The 21,359-nt window shown below is 53.5% G+C and overlaps 6 protein-coding genes across 6 annotated transcripts; 3 read left to right on the forward strand and 3 right to left on the reverse strand.

Moving 5' to 3' along the window:
• Positions 1 to 2,698: 2,698 nt before the first annotated feature.
• Positions 2,699 to 5,744, reverse strand: COCMIDRAFT_104594 (uncharacterized protein; the record flags this gene model as incomplete). The annotated part of the gene is made up of 8 exons (XM_007693270.1): positions 2,699 to 3,041; positions 3,095 to 3,567; positions 3,617 to 4,170; positions 4,225 to 4,506; positions 4,559 to 4,891; positions 4,946 to 5,473; positions 5,558 to 5,602; positions 5,690 to 5,744. The coding sequence occupies 8 exons, from the start codon at positions 5,742 to 5,744 to the stop codon at positions 2,699 to 2,701; spliced, it is 2,613 nt and encodes an 870-aa protein (XP_007691460.1).
• Positions 5,745 to 9,626: 3,882 nt separating this feature from the next.
• COCMIDRAFT_39862 (uncharacterized protein) lies at positions 9,627 to 10,311 on the forward strand (the record flags this gene model as incomplete). Its single annotated transcript, XM_007693267.1, has 2 exons — positions 9,627 to 9,858; positions 9,944 to 10,311. 2 exons carry the CDS (start codon positions 9,627 to 9,629, stop codon positions 10,309 to 10,311), a joined length of 600 nt encoding a protein of 199 aa, XP_007691457.1.
• Positions 10,312 to 12,087: 1,776 nt separating this feature from the next.
• COCMIDRAFT_104637 (uncharacterized protein) lies at positions 12,088 to 12,548 on the reverse strand (the record flags this gene model as incomplete). The annotated part of the gene is made up of 2 exons (XM_007693271.1): positions 12,088 to 12,222; positions 12,399 to 12,548. Coding segments are annotated over 2 exons (285 nt in total), but the record flags the coding sequence as incomplete, so codon positions are not given.
• A 687-nt stretch (positions 12,549 to 13,235) lies between these two features.
• On the reverse strand, positions 13,236 to 15,914 carry COCMIDRAFT_104604 (uncharacterized protein; the record flags this gene model as incomplete). The annotated part of the gene is made up of 1 exon (XM_007693272.1): positions 13,236 to 15,914. One exon carries the CDS (start codon positions 15,912 to 15,914, stop codon positions 13,236 to 13,238), a length of 2,679 nt encoding a protein of 892 aa, XP_007691462.1.
• Positions 15,915 to 16,929: 1,015 nt separating this feature from the next.
• Positions 16,930 to 18,069, forward strand: COCMIDRAFT_104605 (uncharacterized protein; the record flags this gene model as incomplete). The annotated part of the gene is made up of 3 exons (XM_007693273.1): positions 16,930 to 17,034; positions 17,101 to 17,487; positions 17,803 to 18,069. 3 exons carry the CDS (start codon positions 16,930 to 16,932, stop codon positions 18,067 to 18,069), a joined length of 759 nt encoding a protein of 252 aa, XP_007691463.1.
• Positions 18,070 to 19,584: 1,515 nt separating this feature from the next.
• On the forward strand, positions 19,585 to 21,261 carry COCMIDRAFT_39866 (uncharacterized protein; the record flags this gene model as incomplete). Its single annotated transcript, XM_007693268.1, has 7 exons — positions 19,585 to 19,728; positions 19,818 to 19,953; positions 20,010 to 20,194; positions 20,248 to 20,352; positions 20,401 to 20,801; positions 20,886 to 20,953; positions 21,017 to 21,261. 7 exons carry the CDS (start codon positions 19,585 to 19,587, stop codon positions 21,259 to 21,261), a joined length of 1,284 nt encoding a protein of 427 aa, XP_007691458.1.
• Between the last annotated feature and the right edge of the window lie 98 nt (positions 21,262 to 21,359).

The raw sequence follows: 21,359 nt of genomic DNA on the forward strand, positions 1-21,359 counted from the left end.
AGGGAGGGAGGGAGGGAGAATACAAGTAATGTAATCTTTTTTTTTCTTTCTTTCGAAAGATGTTTAGAGTTCGGGGGAGGGGGGAAAGGGGAAACACTTTTTGGAGCGGGAAAAAGTCGAAATATGTGAACGTGATTTTTTTCTTTCTGGTGGTCTACTATTACTACTACTTATTTTCCGGAAAAAATCCCCGTTTTTTTTCTTCTTCTTCTTTGTCTCCTTAAAGATTTTGCTGCCAAAAGTCGCCGCATCGTTGAGGAAAAGATTCAATAGCGAAAACCCTAGGAAAACTAGATGGGTCGTATAAACCCAACCAAGACACTTTGCACAAGAAAACTGAAACGGCAAGGCAGGAGGGGGGGAAAGGGGCCCACATGCGAAGTAGAGGCGAGAAAAATAACAAACACGAACAAGGCGGATCCCAAAAACGGCCCGTCTTTGTATTATATAGTACATCCATACAACATCTGCCCATTTTACCCATTTTTTTACATACTCGTAATGAGAAACGAAGAGAGAGAGAGTCATGGAGTTGACCCGCCCACCGCCTTGCCATACAGCGGCTCCCATACGAGCCGACAGCGCCGCCGCCGCCCCATTCCCCCTCAACCCCCTTCCCACTTCCTTCCTATCCTGTTTGCTTCGAAAAACGACGATCATGATGCGTTTTGTAAGCCGGCAGGGGGGGAGGATGCTACAGTCGCGCAATCGCCAGATCGGCACCGAGTCAAACTAACCCTTCTAACCCACACACACACACACACATCTCTCCACTCTTGTGCCAAGCCCCCACTGACTCAATGCACGCGCGCAGAATGTACGAGTGAGTCGAGCGCGCTTGTTCATCGGAGTGGTCGGTGTAGATCAGAGCGAGCGTGGTTGCTATCGGTGGGGTTATTCAGGACGAGAGGAACAGCGAGAAAAATGTGGGTATATGGCTAGTCCTTCGTTAAAGGAACGATGAAACCAGGGGTCAAGGGGTGTGGAGAAGGAGGAAGAGGAGGGGGAGTTGCAGATTGCTGGGATTATAGAAAAGGAAGGAAGAAAGGAAAGAAGGACCAAGGCTTGCGAATTGAGTATGGCCCTCCTGCGCGTGCCTGCGCGTGCTTGCAACGAGGCAGCAAGATTCTGTGGGGGAGCAAAGGGTAATAGAAATGCATAACCTTTGGTGCGATAAGTGGGGGAGGACAAGTTTGCGGTTTGCTGGCTAGCTGCATCCGCCGATGTAACTTTTGCGTGTATTAGGTTTGATAACCGCATGCTCACACGTACACCACATGTACATGTACAGTGATACGCTGCAGTAGCGTACGTTGACTACCACCCGTCCCTCCCATGTCGAGATTGATCCTTCTGATTCCTTAGCGCCTTCTTCTCCACATTACGAAGGCGGTCCGTGTCGACTAGTCCAGAGGGCCCTGTTTGCAAGGGTGACGCTGTCAACTACCAGTCAGTGCGTGGCAACGATTTCACATGCTGCCACAGACATCGACGCTAGACCGTTGAGCCTCGGGATCTTTCCCAGCCTTGTGGGTGTGCTCGATATTGCCTAGAACTGCGAAACCTGGTTCAACAGGCCCACGGATTTGATTGCCGGTACTGCCCAGGCCAGGGTTTCGTGGCAACGTGCAATGAATAGCGGTCCGACTGTCCAATGGCTGTTAAATTTCCAACTTCTTACTGGCCTATCATATGTGAGCTCGACAGCAACTAGACCCCTTCCACAATAGGACTGAAAGGAGGTTGGAAAAATAAGGCCAGCCACCATGCTGCCGCACCCCACATGCAGCCTTTTGATTGGCGCATTGGCGCAAAGCAGACGTTTGGCCTTCTGGCTTCGTCAACCGAGCAATATGGTAATGGGCGGAATAAACAATGGCGTATGACGCATGTGTGTACATGGAAACTTATGACTTTTTTTTGTTGCCTGTCCAAGCTGGTAGCTAAGACGGCTTTGCTTGCATCCTGCAACAAAACAAGAAGGATCAAGTGGAGAGCGTTTGGGACACCAATTGATCCAAGTATTAATCTTGACAGAGTTGCAGTCTGTCACAAGTCCGTGGTACACACACCCGCCATGCCCGAATGCTTCAGGAACTGAGCCGTCATATTGTTGAGGTTATCGCAATGCCCCCGTAGCTATGGGCCCATGCGACAAGTGGATATCACACAAAGTAACCCGATGAATGAGGAAGGTCCGTGTAAATGTAGCGACAACTTGAGAAAGTTTTTTTTGTCTAGCCAGTGTACTTAGTGTTACAGTAAGAGCATTACGCTAAATTCTGCCAATAGCGCTGCTTATTCATTATTCCAGTCGTGCTTGCGTATGGTGCAAGGTCAATATATCGTACATCCGCGCTTGTGTCGTGGTGTGCATAGTGCTTCGGCTATTGTTCGCAATCCAATAGAGAGGCTAGTAGCGAAGCCAAGATGGCTGTCTGAAACCGCTTTTGGGGCAGAAAACAATCCTGTGGGACCGCACAGCAGTCTTGAGGGAATGTGTAATCGACGGTTGACACGTGCAACAAATCTATCTTCCTCCTTGTTTTTTTTTCTGCAGGGAAAATCCAACATCAAATCTCCTAGCCGTGTTCATGCGTAGTTTGCTGTCCCCCCTTTTGAGCCTATTTTGCTCTCATGAAGCTCTTTTGATAGGTCCTGGTGCAAGTAATGTGGTCTGTCACATACTCATGTCGTATCAACGCGATCGTTTGTACATGGATTGGTCTGGCATGGAATTGCCATCCCACCTGCGCTTGAGGCCGTCTGGTAAAGAACTTGTCACGGCCTCCTGCCACATGGTTGGAGTGACGTAAACGGGCGCAGGATTGCTATAAGTCGACGATGGTGGCATTTGACCAGACGCAGCATGAATATGGCTGGACTGCGGAGAGGTGTTGGCCATCTGGTAGCCGGGTTGCATGGCTTCCTGCGCCTGCCGCATGTCGTAGCTAGTTCCTGAAGGAGTGGGTCTTAGCGGCGGGGAAGACTGGGAAGAGGCGCTAGTAGGAGGGGGCGTACCAAAGGCAACATTCCATTGACTGCACTACGTTAGTATGGCGCATAAGCTCCTTCGTGATACAGGATAACTCACTCAAATATGCGTTGTGGATTCCATTGAACACTGTCCGGCATTTGCAAGTTAGATGCGGACTGAGGCGCACGTTGACCCGATGCCATCATGACCAAAGACTGGGCTACTGGAGAGTCAGCCTTTGATCCGTGGTCGGATGCCGAGATTGGTGGAGTAATGGGATGTGCATGGTAGTTGACCTGACCTGGTTGTTCCATCGGCGATGAATGGCTTGCGTGACGAGACCGGTAAGAGCCTTGGTGGCTCATGGGGCTCGTTTGCGGGGCCACCTGAGGACTTCCAAAGGGAAACGACGGTTTCAGCTCAAATGGCTTGGAGCAGTCAGCCGAGAAAGCTTGGCGGAGACTGTTGATTTGCTGTTGCATCTCGGGCATTGGGAACGAAGGTGACATGGTCTCCAGAACGCGCATGTGCCTCACAAAAAATTCCCTGGCGTCGTGGTTGATGTCTGGATCAGGGCAGGTCACGGCCACCTATATTTTGTTAGTGAGCACGTACCAGAGTTGTAACTAGGCAACTTACTAGATGAAGCATGGTGCAAGTGAGCAGCGCATAGATGTGGAAGCTGATGCCTCGTACTGCGCACAGCAGACCAGGCATGCCGTAAGTCTTGAGGATAGCCTCCTGTAGCTTGCATAGACTCTTGGCAGCTGAGTAACACGTGAGCATATGCTGTTTCCATATGCCGTCATACGAGTCAGACACCGCATGTAATTGAGGTCGGAAGTGCATGACGGTGGCCAGGTATTGATAGCTGTGCATGTTGGCAATCTGGTGAGACGGGATCCAGGGAGCCGAACCATCCTGGGGGTAGACAAGCTGCATATCCTCGGGCAATTCTCGAAGCCAAATGGAAAAGTCGGTGTTGTGAGCCACGAAAGAAGGGTCCAATGGCCAGTCCGGTGTCTTGTTCCTTAGCTTCTTGAAGATGGAGGCCGAATGATAAACGTTTTTGGCGATGCGACAAAACTGTATAAACTGACGCGCGATCTGGACCTCGGCAGGATCCTGTCCAGCAACTGACCTGGGCATTTCCAAATCGACAGTGTCAATGTCAACACCAAAATCGTAGCGACCTGTGGCGATCGCGTTAGTGTTTAAAGTCAAAGTGATCGAAACAGGTTGCCTACCTTGTGGACCGCCAATCATCACCTCAAAAACCATGCACATCTGCCACACCCTCGTCTTTGCAACACAGTCGTGCGGTGTTGAGCCACACGACTTTCCCATTTGATGAATGTCGTAATGCTCGTGCAACTCCAAGTCTTTTGCCATTGCCACAAGGCTGACGGTAGCCATCCAGGAGCGCCAAAAGTACCCGCGCTTTGGTGATGCTTCACGAGCCTTGAGAAGAAGAGTCATGGCTTGCATTGTGCTGAGTCGCGATACGTCCCTAAAACTTTCTTCATGCCCTACAATTATAGTCAGTAAAGCGAGTCAGTAACAAAACCGATGATCACTGACTCGTTGCAAGCGCTAGCCACTTGTTGCCTTCGTCGACGTCTCCGAGCATCAATGTAGCGCAGGCAAAGATGGCCTCGAGCATGAGAGGCGAGATTGAATCTGGCGCGCTATGCCATTGCTGATAGAAATAGGCTTTGTTGATCACCGGACAATAGGGGTGTACGTTAGTGAAGAAATAGTCAAAATACTGTAGAGCCTGATCATCCGAAGGCATCATTTCTGGTGGTATGCGGACGGTATGGTCCAGGCTGACGGATTGCGGTAATTGTACCTCGTATTCCTCTTGAGCTGGTGTTTCGGCCAGTGCCTTCTTCATGTTTGTGATGTAGGGTGCTATATTTTGTTAACTTGGGGATCGTGCTTTGCAGGGGCTTTGATGCAACCTACCGACAGCGGTGTGATCTATCTTGAGTTCACCCAGAGCTTCAGACAAGCTCGAGGCAGAATCGCTCCGCCAGTGAGGTTCTGACTCGGGCGGAGTCAAGATAGTTGGTGGCGCGGATGATGCCTGTGGGTAGGGTTGTTGGGGAGCATAGCCCATTGTTTGCTGGACTACCTGAGGCTGCGACAAGGGCTGGTAGTGACATTGGTCTTGGGACTGTTGGTCCACGTAGGGCGAAGGCTGATACATGCCTTGGGCAGCACCAGCCATGGAAAGTGGCATTTGGTGAGGCATGGCCTGGGTCATGGATGGTTGCCGTTGGAATTCATGTTGGGAAGGCACATCCGAAGCATACTCCAACGGCTTGGGTTCCAGGTCAAAAGTCTGAGAACCGTTGTAGTCCTTGTCGTAGCTGACGGTTGGTGGTACACAGTTGAGTTTCAGGCGAATACAGGCAGCGCAAGGCCATGCATTCGTCGTGGCGGCATCGCATTTGATCTTGCGTCTACGGCAGCCTTCGCATGCTCTCATTACTACATCACGTTAGCATGCGCATGCCATTCTCGGCGAGCGCGAGCAACACGGGCGGGCGGGCGGGCGAGGCGATGGAATCACACCTTTTAAGCGCTTGTGTCTGTTGTGCTCATCCACGAATACATAGTCTAGATGGTTCATGTCAGTTGCTTCTTCTTCTGTGCCCAGCACACAGGGCGGTGTGTGTGTGTGCGTGCGGATGAGAGTGAACTTACTGCGTTGGTTCTCGCGCGGCGCCAGCGTCGGCGGCGCAAAAGTGAAGCTCTGCATTTGGGCGGTTTGGGGTAATAATGGGCGTCCAGTTGTCTCTGGGGCCATTGTGTTTCTTGGTCAAGGCCAGGGCAGGGCAGACCAGAGGTGGAAGCACGGGAGCTGGCGCGGTGGTTTGCGGGCAGCGGGGTCGTGGGTTCTCCACCAAGGTGGTGATGTTGTGTGCAGTCGCGGGCGGGCGGCCAATAGAAGGTCGGGGTGAGGGGAAGGGGGGGGGGTCCAGAATGTGACAGATTGCTGCTGGCGGAGAGAAGAGAGGGCCTTGTGCAGAATGGGGTCGAAACTAAACCGCCAAAAGACACGGGCAAGACGGTTGGGCTGTTGACTGACTGACGATGGTATAGCGCTCGCGAAATCTCCGCAGTGCCGCGGGCGTGGTTAGGTTATACGGCAGATCAGGGCAGCAGGAGCAGCAGCAGGCGCATAGGGAGGGCAGGTGGAGACGATGTCTAGCATGCCAGGGTTTCGACGACGCACTGGCAGCGGGCTCGCAGCGTGGCTCACGCGCGCAATGGTGGCGCTGTCGTGTATGGATCTCCTGAAAGGCTCGAGTATTGTGGTCCCCAAGTGGTTCGCCGTGTATGAAGGGGTTGAACAGGCGGACGAGGGGTAGGTGGTATGCGACGTGCAGGATCCAGGAGCCGCACCGCACTAATAGTGTCGCTGTGTGGGCGCCCAAGCTGCAGGCGCGTGAGCGCAAGCGTCCGCTGCCCAGATGCTGCGGACACAGGGAACTGCCGTGCTGTGGGGGTGTGAGGCAATAGGGAGCAGGGGTGGCGGCGCCCGTTGGATGCTACTGCTATCTGAATCGTATCACGTATGCTGAGCGACGGGTATTAGTGTGGACCTTTTGAGCTTCGCGATCCGCCGGGAACTGGTGCTGCTATAAAAGCGGCGGCGGGGGGGGGGNGGGGGGGGGAACAAGGCAAGGTAAGGCAAGGCAAGGCAAGGCAGAGTCTGACAGCTGATGATGAATGAGCAAAGAAGGCTGTCGCACACGGGCGAATGCTAGGCACAGACGCCCTCGCGAGACACACACACACACAGAGAGAGAGAGAGAGAGAGACGGGTGCCGCTCATGTCCAGCAAACCACGGGCGAAAAGGCAAAAAATCTTTCCGGCTGTCCGCGTACGCCTGTGTCTAAGATGAAAAGGCTGCTGGTGGCGGGATGCATCCGGTGGATGGACTGCCCAGAAAAAGTACATTAGGGCCCCAACCACTTGACGACGACAATGGACGACTTGGATTGTACAGATGGCCAGCAGCGTGCATGACATGATACGATTTGGGGAATTAAGGCAGAGAGGCTGCGCATGCATGTAGTCGAATCGAAGATTGATGTCTGGCTGGGCTGGAGCTGGTGCCTGAGAGCAGGCCTGAATGCTCATCTCATCAGGACATTGCTGCTGCCATGGCAGAGCGGGCGGGTGGGTCTCTGCTGCAGCACCGAGCGAGGGAGCGAGAGATTGGCATCGATGACGAGGACTCTGACCTAGCCGGGGGACCATCATCATACTAGGTGTAGAGGCGGTGCGGTCAGAGTAAGTAATGGTGGTGGTACTAGCCGGCTAGAAAGGGGTACGAGCATTTGGCGTCGTGTTAGCAGTCTGGCAGCGTCTTGTCAGGAGCTCAAGCGAAACGCCCGTCTTTCCACAGACAGGGCGAGAGTGACATGGCACTATGCCGGGTTGGGGATAGGGCCATGTACCGACAGTCGCTTCACTGCCTTGCTCATGGGCCCTCAGGATCGGTGCCGTCTCCATGGGCACGCACTCGATGAGCAGGCCAGGAGCCTCTCGGGCGGACTGGGCCTGGCGAGATGCCATCGTGTGCCGTAGGGTGAGCCGGTGTCGACGTCGATGTCGCGCACCAGACATGTCGGCGAATTGATTTGGGCCATAGCATGGTGGTAGTGGCAGTGGCCTGCAAGGTTCTAACGGCAGACGCATCACCATCAGCACAGCCTGCATAAAACAATAATCCTCCACATGGCTACGCCGCATGGGGGAAAGGCAGCCTGGGCCTGGTAGAGTAGAGGGCTCTAGTCTGCATGGACACATGGGCAGACAGGCCTACCGCATGGCAGCGCATGAACTGAACACGACCATTGCGCCCGCGAAGCGAAACACGGCCGAGCAGACTTCGAGAAGGCCTTCAAACCATGTGCATCGACACTCCGGCACGGGGAAGGGGGGCCTGGCGCCCCTCATGCCGTGGGCCGCCACGACGTGTGCCTGGTTGGTGGCGGGCTGGTGGGCTCTCGCCATGGGCAGGTGGGCAGGCGGGCAGGCGGGCAGGCGGGCAGGCGGGCAGGACGAGAAGCAGTTGCAGTTGGGTGGATACTTAGACAGTGCAGACAAGTGTGAGTGTGAGTGCAAGGCCCCGGACAGTCGACTGGGGGGCAAAAGGCCGTGGTGCAGCTGGGGAGGAGAGGCCATGGCTGACCAAGAGCAGTAACCAGACTGGCGGGTCGAGTGCTTTTGCGCCGCACGCGACAAGACAGCTGGAGGGGCTGGGGGATCGCGGGACCCTAGTTCCCAGGGTTTGTGTGTCTATCGTCGCTGGGAATCATGACGGCCTGGCTGACGGGGTTGCAGCAGCAGTGCGGGCGTTGCCAAGCCGAGGCTCGTCTGACAGGCGGGTGGTGGTGGGTATGATGCTGGTGGTAGTGCAGTCATGGTCACGGTCACGGTGGTGGTGGTGGCGGCCACGGCCGACTGGCGCCGCCGGCAAGCCATCGAAGGCGCATCGAAGGTCACAGTAATGCAGGTCGCAGTCGTATGCAGCTGCTGCAGGCCTTGGATCCAAAGCCAACCCGCCGTGGCCATGGCACCGCAGCGATAGCTCTCCCGTTTTGTTTGCTGCTAATCATGCTAATGCTAACACGACTCCTGTCTTGATGACCTCCCCCTTCCCGGGCGGCGCTGATCTCTGGCGTTGATCTCCCTGCCGCTCAGGAACACGCCGTGGTACCAGTACCAGCCCTGTGATTGACCGTCTTCCTCATTGGGAAGCATTTCCGCCAGAGTGCGGGAGGAGCCGACAGCAGCAACACGAGAAACTCAGATTATCTCTGTCTCAGGCCACGCCTCCGGAAACACGATGAGAAACCCTTTGATTTGGGTCAGCCGTCGTCCGGGAGGCGACCGAGCAATTCACCGCCGCCCGTCCTTGGTCTTCTTGGTCCTCGTCGCCTTGAACCTTCAGGCTGCGGGGCCACGACATCGGGTCTTGCCGATGCTCGCCGGTGGGGGCCCGCCATCTCGACAAGCGGTATATACACGGCTGCTGCTAGCTATTGCAGCATACGCACGTAGACTACTGTCTACATACGCACGTAGGGAGAAAGGGGGGGGGTGTATGAAAGTGTGTGTGTGTGGTGTCTACAGCCGCCAGGCCATAACCTGGAAAGGACAAAACAACGCCCACTTGATATGCGCAGACACTAGTCAAACGGTGCACCACCCCACACTTCTCTCCCCTGCATCCATTGCCATTGCATCCTGCTCGCGGGTAATCTGCGGGAGATTGGAAACATACATTCATACAAGGTGTCCTATATACATCCATAGACGTTTACACAGATAGTTACGTACTGCATGTCCATGTATGCATATGCGTGTAACAAAGCAATTGCTAAGCAGGCGAGTGGGCGGGCGGCAAGCATGGCCATGGTCCAATATGCCGAATGACGATTGCGATGGCCGGCGTAGCGGAGGGGCTGCAGCAACCATCACACACACGCACACACGCACGCACGCACACACAACCCCAACCACAACCGCCGCCATCGCCATCGCCATCGCCTTCACCCCCCTCGCACCAACATCAGCAGCCACCACCACCGCCACACCCCTTCCTCCCCCGCACAAAGCAGCGCCATGGAGCTCGACAAGGACAACGCCAACCCCACCATCCTGAACCCCTCGGATCTGCCCTCGCGCCGCAGCGATGCAGCCGGCAAGAGGCAGCACCACCCTGGCTCTGGCCTGTTTGACGACCTGATCCCCCGCTACACATATCTCGTCGACCCCCTGGACGACCCTGTTTCGCCTGCCGACTGGGACAGCGACGACACACATGACGACCCCATTGACGAACAGGAAATCTATGGTCAGTTTTTTTTCCTGCCCCTGCCTGCCTGCCTGCCTGCCTGTCTGCGTCATTATCTGTACCTGACTGACCCCGCGCATGAAAGACCTCATTTCCACCATCTGCGACCCTGAGCATCCGCTGTCCCTTGGCTCCCTCTCCGTCGTCAACCTACCCGACATCCACATTCTGCCCCCTGCCTCGCCGCTGTCCAACATCAGCACCGTCGTCGTCGAAATCACCCCGACCATTACCCACTGCTCGCTGGCCACCGTCATCGGCCTAGGCGTGCGCGTTCGTCTGGAGCAGGCCCTGCCGCCGCGCTTTCGCGTCGATGTCCGCATAAAGAAGGGCACCCACAGCACAGACGAGCAGGTAAACAAACAGCTGGGCGACAAGGAGCGCGTTGCCGCTGCCCTTGAAAACGGCACCCTCATGGGTGTGCTCAAGAAGATGCTTTCCACGTGCGAGTAGCACGCGCGCCGAGGCCCTTTTTCTTGCCCGTACAACACACCTTCACATGCATGTGCCACATGTTCGCCAAGCGAACCAAACTGGCCAACCTGTCGGCGCGCTTGACGTCCTCCGTTACCTGCTCTGACTAGGACATCATCCATTCCCCCCTCATGGCAAACAAACACGGTCCTCGAACCACACGTTGCCCAATGCCAAGTATCGATTCCAATCCACCGGTAATGCCGTTCTTTGCAATCAGCAATGCGAGCTTATTCCTGTCAGCCTCGTAAGCCGGCCGTACGCGTAATTTGTTTTGGCCATCGTCCCTTGCGCTGATCATTGCCCGTCCATCCCAGGGCATGATGTTTCCTTCCCAATTCTCTCCTAGAGGGATTAAACGAGCCTCGTATCGTTTTCCATAACGTACATCCAACAAATCGAACCATGGAAAAGCGGGGGAAAAGGTCCAATTTGCCACACAATACTGGGCTTTTTTCCCTGCTATAGCCTTTTTTTTTTCCTTTTTCGTCCGTTCTATAGGAATCATAGTTCCTGGGCTATATACCCCCCTCCCCTTTCCTTCTTTCTTTCTTGCTTTCGCAAAACGGTCCTCCTCTGCCGCGCCTCCCACTTTGGGTATAGAGTTGCTAAAGAGTGGATCGATCTTATATGTACAGATCATATTAGCCGCGTCTTCCACTCTCCAAGGGGTGGGTGGGCGAAAAGAAAATCAAGGCAGAGAGGATCATCGGGAGGGGAGTGGGGGGAATCATTCATTACGCTTAGATAATGGTGAATGGTCATGATTATCATTCTTTCTCCCGTATCAATGGGGAAGAAAGAGAGAGAGGAAGAGAGATCAAACAAAAAAAAGGTTTCCGCATCAAATGCTAATTTCCAGCGGTTGGCAAGGGCGGCTGTGCTTATTAGCTACATATTGATGCTATACCAGCAAGGGGGGGTTGTCAAGATTGCTTCCTAGGAAACGTGCTTGTTTCAAACACCCCGTTTACATTGTTGTTGTTGCTTCGCCCGTGAATTTGCGCATGTACACTGTAATTTGCAAGCTCGGCCNCNGCTNCCNNCNCCCNNTCCCCCAACTGCTGTGCTTACACATATGCTTCGGATGTATGAAAGCGTCTTGTGCTGTGTCATTGCCCTTTTCTTTTTCGGGAAACCCACAGGTAATCATTTACGTTTTTGTCCGTTCCCTTTTTATTTTTTTTTCTTGTTTGTTTTTAAGCTTTTCTCACTCTCACTCTGTCTCTCACATACACACACACACTCTCTCTCTCTCTATAAGCGAGGTTTTATGGGAAGGAAAGAAGCGCCGAGGTGAATGTCTGAGCGTGGGGGGGAAGGGTGCGTATGCGTATGCGTATACGTATTTTGAGCTGCTGCGGCCCAATGCTTATGGTTTGTTCAATGGATGGTCATATGACATGGTCGCTCTCTCGTTCCCCCCCCCCCCCTTCCCTCCCTCCCGTTTCTGTCTCTGTCAAGCCTCAAGAAACAAGAGTTGGCGAGATTCACTTCTCCTTCTTCTTCTTCTTTTTCCTCGTTCGTTCAAATGGGGGGGTGGGGGTATGCCACAATTCCTTACGCCCTATCTCCCCTTCATTGCCCTCGTAAATGCCATTTCCCATTCATCCTGTGTACTCCAGATCACCACCAGCACTCTCCGTATCCTTAATTCATCCCTTCGACGCAATATCCTTATCCCGCCCCCCCCCCTCTCTCTCTCTCAAAATTCCACATTCCCCCCCCTCTCCTATGACCTCCTCAGCCCATCCCTCACTTCGCCTTATTCTTGGCCGCCTCGGCCTCCCTCCTCGTCGCATCCTCCAACAACGCCGTATCGACCGCGCCCGAAGGCAGATGTACATAGCGTACTACAGAACCGCGAATGAACATATCTTTGGTTGAGCACTACTCTCTCATTAGCCTTGTTCTTTTCCCTTTCCTCCCCTGCTCCCCCTGCTCCCCTTCGTCCTTGCACCTTTACAGCCACCATGTGCGCCCCGCCCACCGTGACATCCACCCTCCACCTCCAAAGTAAACGCTGGAAAAAGAGAGAAAGAAAGAAAGAGGAGATGAACCCTTACCAAATGCGGCCACCTCAACTCATCCACCGCCTCAGCATTATCCAGCTTAATATTCAAATACTGATCTACGCTTTTGAGCGTCCCGCGGATCTGCACTTCGTTTTTGAGTTCGACCGTGATTTCGTGCTCGACGAGGGTTTTGAAGAAGCTTGGTTGTCTTGGTGTTAGTGTTATATATACTTGTAGCGCTTTTGAGCCATTCTCGACAAGGGTCAAAAAAAGGAATGCGGGCGACGAGGAGGAGGAGGGGAAAGGGGGGGGGGTGAGGGACGGACCTGAAGAATAACATTGTGGGCGAGAGGCGCAGCCAGAGAATTGATGTAGGTGGCGCGTGTGTTGGGGTAGCGGTGCGGAAGGTTGGGGGTGGGGGAGTTAATGAGAAGGCGTGTCGTTGTCGCGACTTTTGGTGTTGGATGGCGGGCGGAGTGACGGAAGGTTGCGCAGGGACCGTGTGGGGGGGGGGGGAAGAAAGGTGGCCGCCAGCCAACGTCGAGGTTAAAACCAGGTTGGCATTGGCTTCGACTACCTCCACTCACTGACTCTCAGCCTGACAAACAATTTCATCACGTATTTCTTGAAATCTCATGTGTCTTGATATAGTGTTGCTTTTTATCAATTTATTTACAAAAGAGAAAAGTAATCTGTCTAACATAGGAAAAATGTGGTGATTTACAAAAGAAAAAGAAAAGTCAATGTGGTATCAATCCTTTGTCGTGTCCAGCCAACATACCCTTATATCCAACTCCAAAATTCCCTTTACCAAATCCCATCGTAAAACATCATTTCATACGTCCCCTCTCTCTCTCTTCTCCAAACCCCAATAAGTTCCAAAATCACTTACTTCCTTGCCCAACCAGTCAACGTCCTCCATCCAGAGTGGCCCTGTGCACCTTCTTCTAGCACATTGACTACCCCCTCAAGCAACTTGTCCTCGTCTTTGCCCATCTCCATCTGTAATCTCAACAACCACCTCTCCCACGCCCAGCTACCGACAATACCAGTCAGCATCGCAGCGTCAATAGTCGTGCCAAGCACCGGCGCGTCTTCAACCTCAATACTACCATCCTCCGCAATCCTACGTTCTTGGTGCTTCGGCTCAGCGCCAACCGCAAGCGTATCGCGCCAGTTAGCGGCCGTCTTGCCCATGGGCAGAAACATCCAAGCTCTTTGCACTTCCTTGAATCCGGCTTTGGAGATGCGCGGGAGAAAAGCCTTGGTGGGCTGCGCATCATAGCCGCGTGTCTTTAGGTTGAAGCCAAACTCGACGCCCATGGCTTGCGCGTTGCGGCCTGCGTGCACCACGTCTGCGTCCATGAGCGAGTAGTCGAGAATGCCTCCGGGCTTCAGGCATCGATAGCACTCCTTCAGGCACAAGTCGTACTCGTCCGACGACCTGCCCATGGGCTTCCTGGTCTTGAGAAGCTCGTAAAGTGTGCGCGCCGAGATGACGTCAAAGTGGCCCGAGGGAAAGGGAAGAGTCCACAAGTTGGGGACGGTCATGTGCTTGTGATTACTTGGGCCCTTGACGTTCGAAGACATGTTGTTGCCCTCTGTGTAAACTGTAATCACCGTGGCGTATGGGAAATCGTATGCAACATCCCATGCCCAGTCGTTGGCCGCAACGCCGCCAATGTCGAGAATGCGAGGCGCACTGGCACGCGTAACCCGTCGTGCAGCAGCCTTGCTCAACAACCTGCCTCCATTGAGTTGTTTTTGTGCCTGCAGAACCCAGTGGATAGGCAGCATCTGGTCGAGCGCCTGGCGCTCCATCTGCGCACGTGCAATTCTTTCCTTCAAAACAGTCGGGTCATTGACAAAGAATTCAGACACTGGTCGTGGTGGTGCTGGACGATCCGGCTGGCTGAGCTCAAACTTGCCGAGAAGCTGATCACGGTGCGCCAATGGACTGCAGCGACGCTGCACATGCAGAGCCTCAGCCCGCGTCTGGCGGTGAATGAACGTATCCTTCTTCTGGCAACGAGAGCGGAGGTACTCAAGGCCTTGCACGTAGGTTGTAACTGGCTCAGCAGCTGACTCTTTCACTGGCGACTTGGCCGGCTCATCCGCAAACTTGACTGATTTCTTGACCACAGCCTTATCGAGTGAGTTGCCGCGGCTGTGGGTTCCGCTGGAGAGGCTGGGCGAGCTGATGTCGTTGATATCGCGGAGCGCAGCCTGTAGCTCATCTTGTTCCTCCAACCACCGACCTGTCATCTCAAGATTCGCAGAAGATGCCTTTTGAAGCTCAGCGTTGTAATTCTCATTGTACTGGAACACAGTCTTGCTAGGATTGATCTCCTTAATCTCAACGTTTTCGTCAGTCGGGCTGAGTATGACCGGTCGTGATGTTGGCAGTGGCTCCTCAAAACCATCAAGGGTGGATCCTTGTAGAGTAGAGTTTCGGCGTGGAGGAGCTGGTACCGCTGGCCCAGGGTGTGGAGAGGTGTTTCTGCGGCTCTCCCTCTCCCATGGAAGATTGTAGAACTTCTCAGCAGTGGAAGTGTTTGGGATAGAATCTTGTCGCTTGGGAATGCTCCATGTGTGACGAGCAGTCGATTGCAGTGAAGAGAAGAAGCCGCCTGGTGATGGGACCGAGAGAGCAGAGATGGGAGTACTACCAGAAGATCCATTTCCGAAAAAGGCAGAGGGGATGTTGAGGCCGAGACTAGGCCGAGAAACTTCGCGCATCTCACCTCCTGTCGCGCCTGTTCCTGGCTCTTGTTGCCTTGACGCGTCGTGCTGTTCAGTGGAAGGGGAGTTGCCAAGGTGCTGCAGCGTCTCCATGGCTTGAAGGTCAAGTTGGACAGGACCCCACGAGTCGGAGCTTGAGGGGGATCCACACCTGCGCTGTGATATTGGAGTAGCTGGGCAGCTGAGCTTGTCCATCTCTTCTGATGTGAGGCTGCCGTCCAAGGACGGGGCGGCTGAGTGCTCTGGCACCTGCAGATTATGGGAGTTGATCATGTCGAGGAAACGGCGTGAAGGAGTGAGCATCAATGAGGGAGTGACGGGCATGGCCGAGTTGGCACTCTTCAACTTCTCAATAGTAGGCCAAGCAGATGGCGAGGGGATGACAATGGATGGGTAGCGCCTTCTCCTTGGCTGTGTTGCAAGCTTCTTGACTGATGCTGATGCGTGAAGAGGCACCTCTGCTTCATCATCAGTGATGTCGTACAACGAGTCAAAGTCACTGTCGGTACGGCTCTGTCGGCTCGGTGGCGGGAAGGTTGCCGAGTGGGTAGGCAAGGGCGGTGATGACTGTTGAGACATGTAGAACAAGCGGGCCTTGGGGGTAGGGAAGTCGTCGACGATCGATGGCGAGGTAGGACTGGTCTGGAATGCCGAAGAGGTCGAGTGTCTTTGAGCAAGGTAGTAAGGGGGGATGGGACAGTCGTCGTGTGTGGTATTATTAAGTGCCTGTCTCTGGTCCAGCGGAGACGAGGCATGGTTGGAGGGTACCCTGGTGCTGGGGGCCGCAGGATGGTATACTGCAGGTTGGAGCATCTGGGGCATCATGATATTTTGGGGGGGCCGTGAGCACCGCCTCTTGCAATTATTACTAAAGATACTTTTGAAATCCGAGGAGGCGGGATTGCGGCGTAGGTGAGAAGGATGCAAATACCGAAGTACCGGGGGCCGAAGAGAATGGGGATATTAGTTTGGGCTATAGCCCTGAACTGCGCTGGTCAACAGCCTACTAGAAAAACTGGGGAATGCTTCGATCAACGAAGGCTTTGCGAGGGAAAGGAGGCTCGGAAAAGGGCTAGAAGTGAATGACAGCAAGAGGGAATGCGGCGCGGGCGCGGCGACGATGGGATATATTGCACATAGACGCTGGCTACTCGTTGGATTTGTCCGAGCTACGGTGCGAGGGAGTGGAGAGACAATGGCGGTTCAATAGTGGCCACGACATGGTGACCACGGTGGAGAAGGGCATGATTGGGCCAACAACGCCTACAAGCAGATGGTGTTTACCAGAGGCTAGCTGTTGCGGGTTAGCAAGGCCGTCTTGTGTCCCATGTGGTTGGATGTTTTGCTGTCTACGCGCCGGGCTGTGCTATTTGCAGCTCTCGCTTTGTGCACGGCGGGCCAATCAAACGGCGAGCATTGCTTGGACAGCATAGTCGCCCACTGGAGCAGCCCATCTCGTGCTGCCAAGTGCGTCCCGTCTGACCGCCAGCCTTGGAATATAGTTTGGCGAGGTGATAGCGACTTCATGCGTATGCGAGAAAGTACTTTACATGTTGCTGTTGTCGTGTGTCCAAGTGGCTTGCTGTGCGGTGAAGGCGTGCCAAGCATGCGGGCGGGGCATTGACGGGGCGGGGCGGGGCAGGCGTGACGCTGGGCCATGTCGTCACAACACCAAAAAGCTATCTATCGTGAGCTTCGGGTACAGCACAGCACAGCACAGCACAGCACAGACGCAGTCTACAAACCTACATATCCGTTCTAGAATCCCGCCCCAACCGCGCCCTCTCTGCCATTGGTGCCATTACCCAAGGCGAACACACCCAGACACACCTCACCAGCCATGTCACCGCCCGCCATCATTGCGCCTTCTATCCTGTCCGCCGACTTTGGAGCGCTGGGCAAGGCTTGCTCAGACACAATTGCCCAGGGCGCCGACTGGCTTCATGTATGCGCCCCGTAGCCGTAGCCGTAGCCGCAGCCCCGCCAGCCTCGCGACTGACACGATGTGCAGGTGGACATCATGGACGGCCACTTTGTGCCAAACATGACGTTTGGCGCCCCCGTTGTCACAAAGATCCGCTCACACGTTGACCGCCCCGCCACGGCATATGCAAAGGGCACCTTTGACTGCCACATGATGATTGCCGAGCCCAAGCGCTGGGTCCGCGACTTCAAGAAGGCCGGTTGCGACCTTTACTGCTTCCACTACGAGGCCGCCGTGTCGTCTACTGCTGCAGACTCACCCAGCACACAGTCGGACCAAAAAACATCGCCAAAAGAACTGATTCGGTTCATACACGCCGAGGGCATGCAAGCCGGTATTGCCATTAAGCCAAGCACGCCCGTTGACGTATTGTGGGAGATATTGGACAGCCCAAACAAGGAAGAGGTACCTGATGTAAGTTTATATTCCCTGCACTGCCACCCCTACGCCCACCGGAATCAATAGCACAATGGGAATGCGCGCGGTATATATTGGTCAGACGGGCCGCCAATGTGGTCGACCAGTCCGAGGCTGATAGGGCTGACAATGTTTGGGTGTCGGCGGCACGCTGTGGCGGCGCTTAAGCATGCAAACCTTTGCAACTCGATGCATCGGCCCTCGGCCGCCTACGCCGCTGGCTGTTCCCGCTGCAGGATCAATAACCTCACGAATCAACAGTGGCACTGCGCAGTACCGCATGGTTCCAAGCATGAATGCTGACGTTGCCAGATGGTCTTGGTCATGACGGTAGAACCTGGCTTTGGTGGTCAGTCCTTTATGGCATCCGAACTCCCCAAAGTAACTGCTCTCCGACAAAAGTATCCCGAGTTACACATTGAAGTTGACGGCGGCTTGAGCGAAAAGACGATTGATCAGGCTGCTGATGCCGGCGCCAATGTCATTGTTGCGGGCAGCGCTGTCTTTGGCGCTGCAGACCCTGGTGATGTGATCAAGAAGCTGAGACAAGCCGTCGATAGCAGAAGGGGTAAACTGTAGGTAATTGAGTGGTTAGATCAGCATCGCAATATAAAAGCGAGCATTTGAAAATTTCCGAACATACAGCAAAAGATCGATACAGGCCAATGAGCCAATGAGCATGGCCAGTCTGTTGGTAATTTCTTGGTAAGATTTCTTGGTGAGGTTATTCTGGCCCTGAGCCGTGTGCTGTCAGTACGGGCGGTGATGTGCCTGGCTCCAGGTACCGCTTGGCACAGGCGTGCACGGCTGGGGAGATTCCCGTTGGGCAACACGTGGTAGTCCAGGGGCCCGATCATGACAGCCCATCTGCTAGTACAAGTCATATTTGAACCCAGGTCCAGATTCCACAAGCGCGTCCATGGCTGGCTGTGCTAAGGCTGTCATGCATCTTTCTGTGACAGCCACGACTAAGATGGAGACGTTGACCATAAGCAACACGGCAGCGGAAACATGTACCCATGCTGACCACTAACAGCCATCCCCATTGCTTCTGCCGTGCCCCAGTCGAGCGCCGATCGATTTTAACGGTATTTTGAAACAAAAAGCATACATGTTCATTTCGTGTCAGCGATAACAATGCATTCAAACGTCTCCACATGGGGGCTCGACTGCCGCAAAACAAAGATGCAACAACGCCCCTCTAAGTCACACACATACGCACATACATATGCATGCTATGCAATGCTCAACAAATCATCCATCTCGTTTACCCATACTGCGTCTGTAACTGGCGATATCGTTTTCGACCTCTTCATCAAACATTAAAAACAAATCTTATTTATGACGCATGCGCCAACTGACCAAGTGCCGAATCCAGCCTTATCATGCCAAAAAACAGACGTCGAATCAGCAATCGCGGAGAAGAAGAAAAAATGACCCCAAAACGCCATGACAGTGCAAAGCAGGGTCCCTGGAGGCGTTTTGACAAAGCCGTTCAACGAAGTGTCTCGGCTCCTGAAAAGAAAAACAGCGAGTGGTTCTCCACCAAACGTCTTAGCTTTGGACCCCCAAAACACGGCAGTCGATCCTGCGATGGAAAAAATAAAGCCACAAATGTTAAGGCGTCCCGCTGCACACTGGGGTGGAATTCTATGGTGCTGACAGTAGGAGTAGATATCGATCTACACTAGGACGGAGAATGACTTTCCCTCTACTTTATCTACTTGTGTACTTCTTTTTTTTCGCTTGGGTTTGGCAATGAAGGGGATTGGGGGAAACGTAATGGGGCGAAGCCCGCTAGGTTGTTCGCGAGGAGCCCTGCGAGTTTCATCTTTTTTAGCACAGTTTTGGGCGAAAGACGTCGCATTTAGCATTCTCTAATCCCCATAAGCAACTTAACCCTTTGCCCGGATTTCCCTCCTTGTCTTTGTTGCTCTTTGGAGTTCTGTGGGTCGGATATATTATTGCTGACTTTCTCTTTCTCTCTCTCTCTTTTACGTCATTTGGTCCAAGCTTTCGTTCATCCAAGTGACGGGTTGAAAGTTTTTTGCGTCCCCCGTGGTCTGCGGTGTCATCTGCGGCTACTGGGAAAACATGCGATTGCTTGCCTTTGTTGCTGCTTTGGCAATTAGTATTTGCAGTGTAAAAGCACAAAGCCCAGGAGACAATGGCTTCAGACAGAGGTGGTTTTTGAACGTCACAGTTGGTGGTGTATTTGATGAAATTCCTCAATGCGCGGTATGCTTACACTACAATCTTTTTGCCTTTGCAGTCAGCCAACGAGACCAGTGCTCTTTCGATTCCAAGCTGACATTGACGTCACCTAGAAAGCATGCACTCTCGGATATCTTGAAATGACCGGATGCAATCCTCTTGACCCTTCGTGTTTCTGCCCAATTCCAGATATTGCACAGGGTCTTGACACTTGCCTCGCGTGGTTCTGCCCAGTCCTTGGTTATTACGGTTTGTTTAGTTTACAATCCCCTCTATCAAAGTAGTCGTGTTAACAAAAGTAACAGAAGGACTTTACCTGTACCATTCCACGTGCAACAATCCAATCCGAAATCAGGCAGCCCCACTATTCAACGAGGTGATCGCTGTAGCTTCCATCGCTTTTGTAGCCCTGATACTACGATTCATCACACGTTTGCCCCCTCTCTCTGTCGAATGGGGCATTGACGATTGGCTCGCGACAGCACTTGTAGTTCGTATACCCTGACTGTACGCTTCGAATTGCGATACTGATTCCCAACACAGCCACTAGCTGCAGCCTATCTTGCAGTCATCCTCTTGGCAATTGACTCTGGCCTAGGTCAAGATGCATGGATGCTCAAACCTCATAAGGTTACTGACGTGGTCAAAGTATAAATTCCCTCCAAGCAAACACACGACCCATGCTAATCCAAACAGTACTACACTTTGCAGGAGCTTGGCTACGTCACCCTCACATTTATGACTAAAATCACCGTTCTAACTTTCTACCTCCGAGTCTTCCCAATAGGCCGGATCCATCAACTATCCTACCTCTTCATCGGAATATGCACATGTCTCTTGATATCCATATTTCTAGCCCATCTCCTTCAGTGCCTCCCAATCTCCTTCGTCTGGCAACAGTGGCAAGGCACCCTAATACCCCAGCCCGAAAACCCAATCTGCAGCGTCCAACGCAACAACCTGAACTACGCCTTCAACATCACAAACGTCATCATGGACGGCATCATCACGGTTCTGCCAATACCCAGATTACTTCAACTGAAAATCACTTGGCAGAGAAAACTAGGCGTTTTACTCGTTTTCTGCGTCGGTTTCCTGTAAGCACCCCCGGAAACCTATCTCTCCCAACCCTTTCGCGGATATCTTCATTTCACCATACTTACCCAATTGGAAAAAAACAGCATAACAGGCACATCTGTAACACGAATAGCAATCCTTCTCGAATCCGACTTTTCCTACAACCGATCCTGTTCGTCCCTCACCCCCCCCCTTCGCAGCCCCACCTTTCAACCCACTAACCCCACACCATCAGGGTCCAACGTCCCCGTCGTAAAATGGTCCGCCATCGAAGCCTTCCTCAGCATCGCCGTAACGTGTTTCCCGCAGATCCACTACCTAGCCAAGCGCATCATCGGTATCTGGTACAAATCCGACGATACAAGTCAGCAACAACAAGGTGGGAGTAAACAGACGTTTGTGTCGTCGTCGGGTGCGGCGAATTCGTTCAGGGGGAAAGGGGTGGCGGTGTATGAGAATATTGAGATTGGGGAGAGGTGAGTGGGGGGGGAGAGGGAGGATAGTGTAAATATATTTAGAACGTGTATATTGCACGAAGTAATGTTAACAAATTGTATATGTGATGACAAGCGCTGTTC

This window comes from Bipolaris oryzae (genome assembly GCF_000523455.1).
Source record: "Bipolaris oryzae ATCC 44560 unplaced genomic scaffold scaffold_158, whole genome shotgun sequence".
Lineage (NCBI taxonomy): Eukaryota > Fungi > Ascomycota > Dothideomycetes > Pleosporales > Pleosporaceae > Bipolaris > Bipolaris oryzae.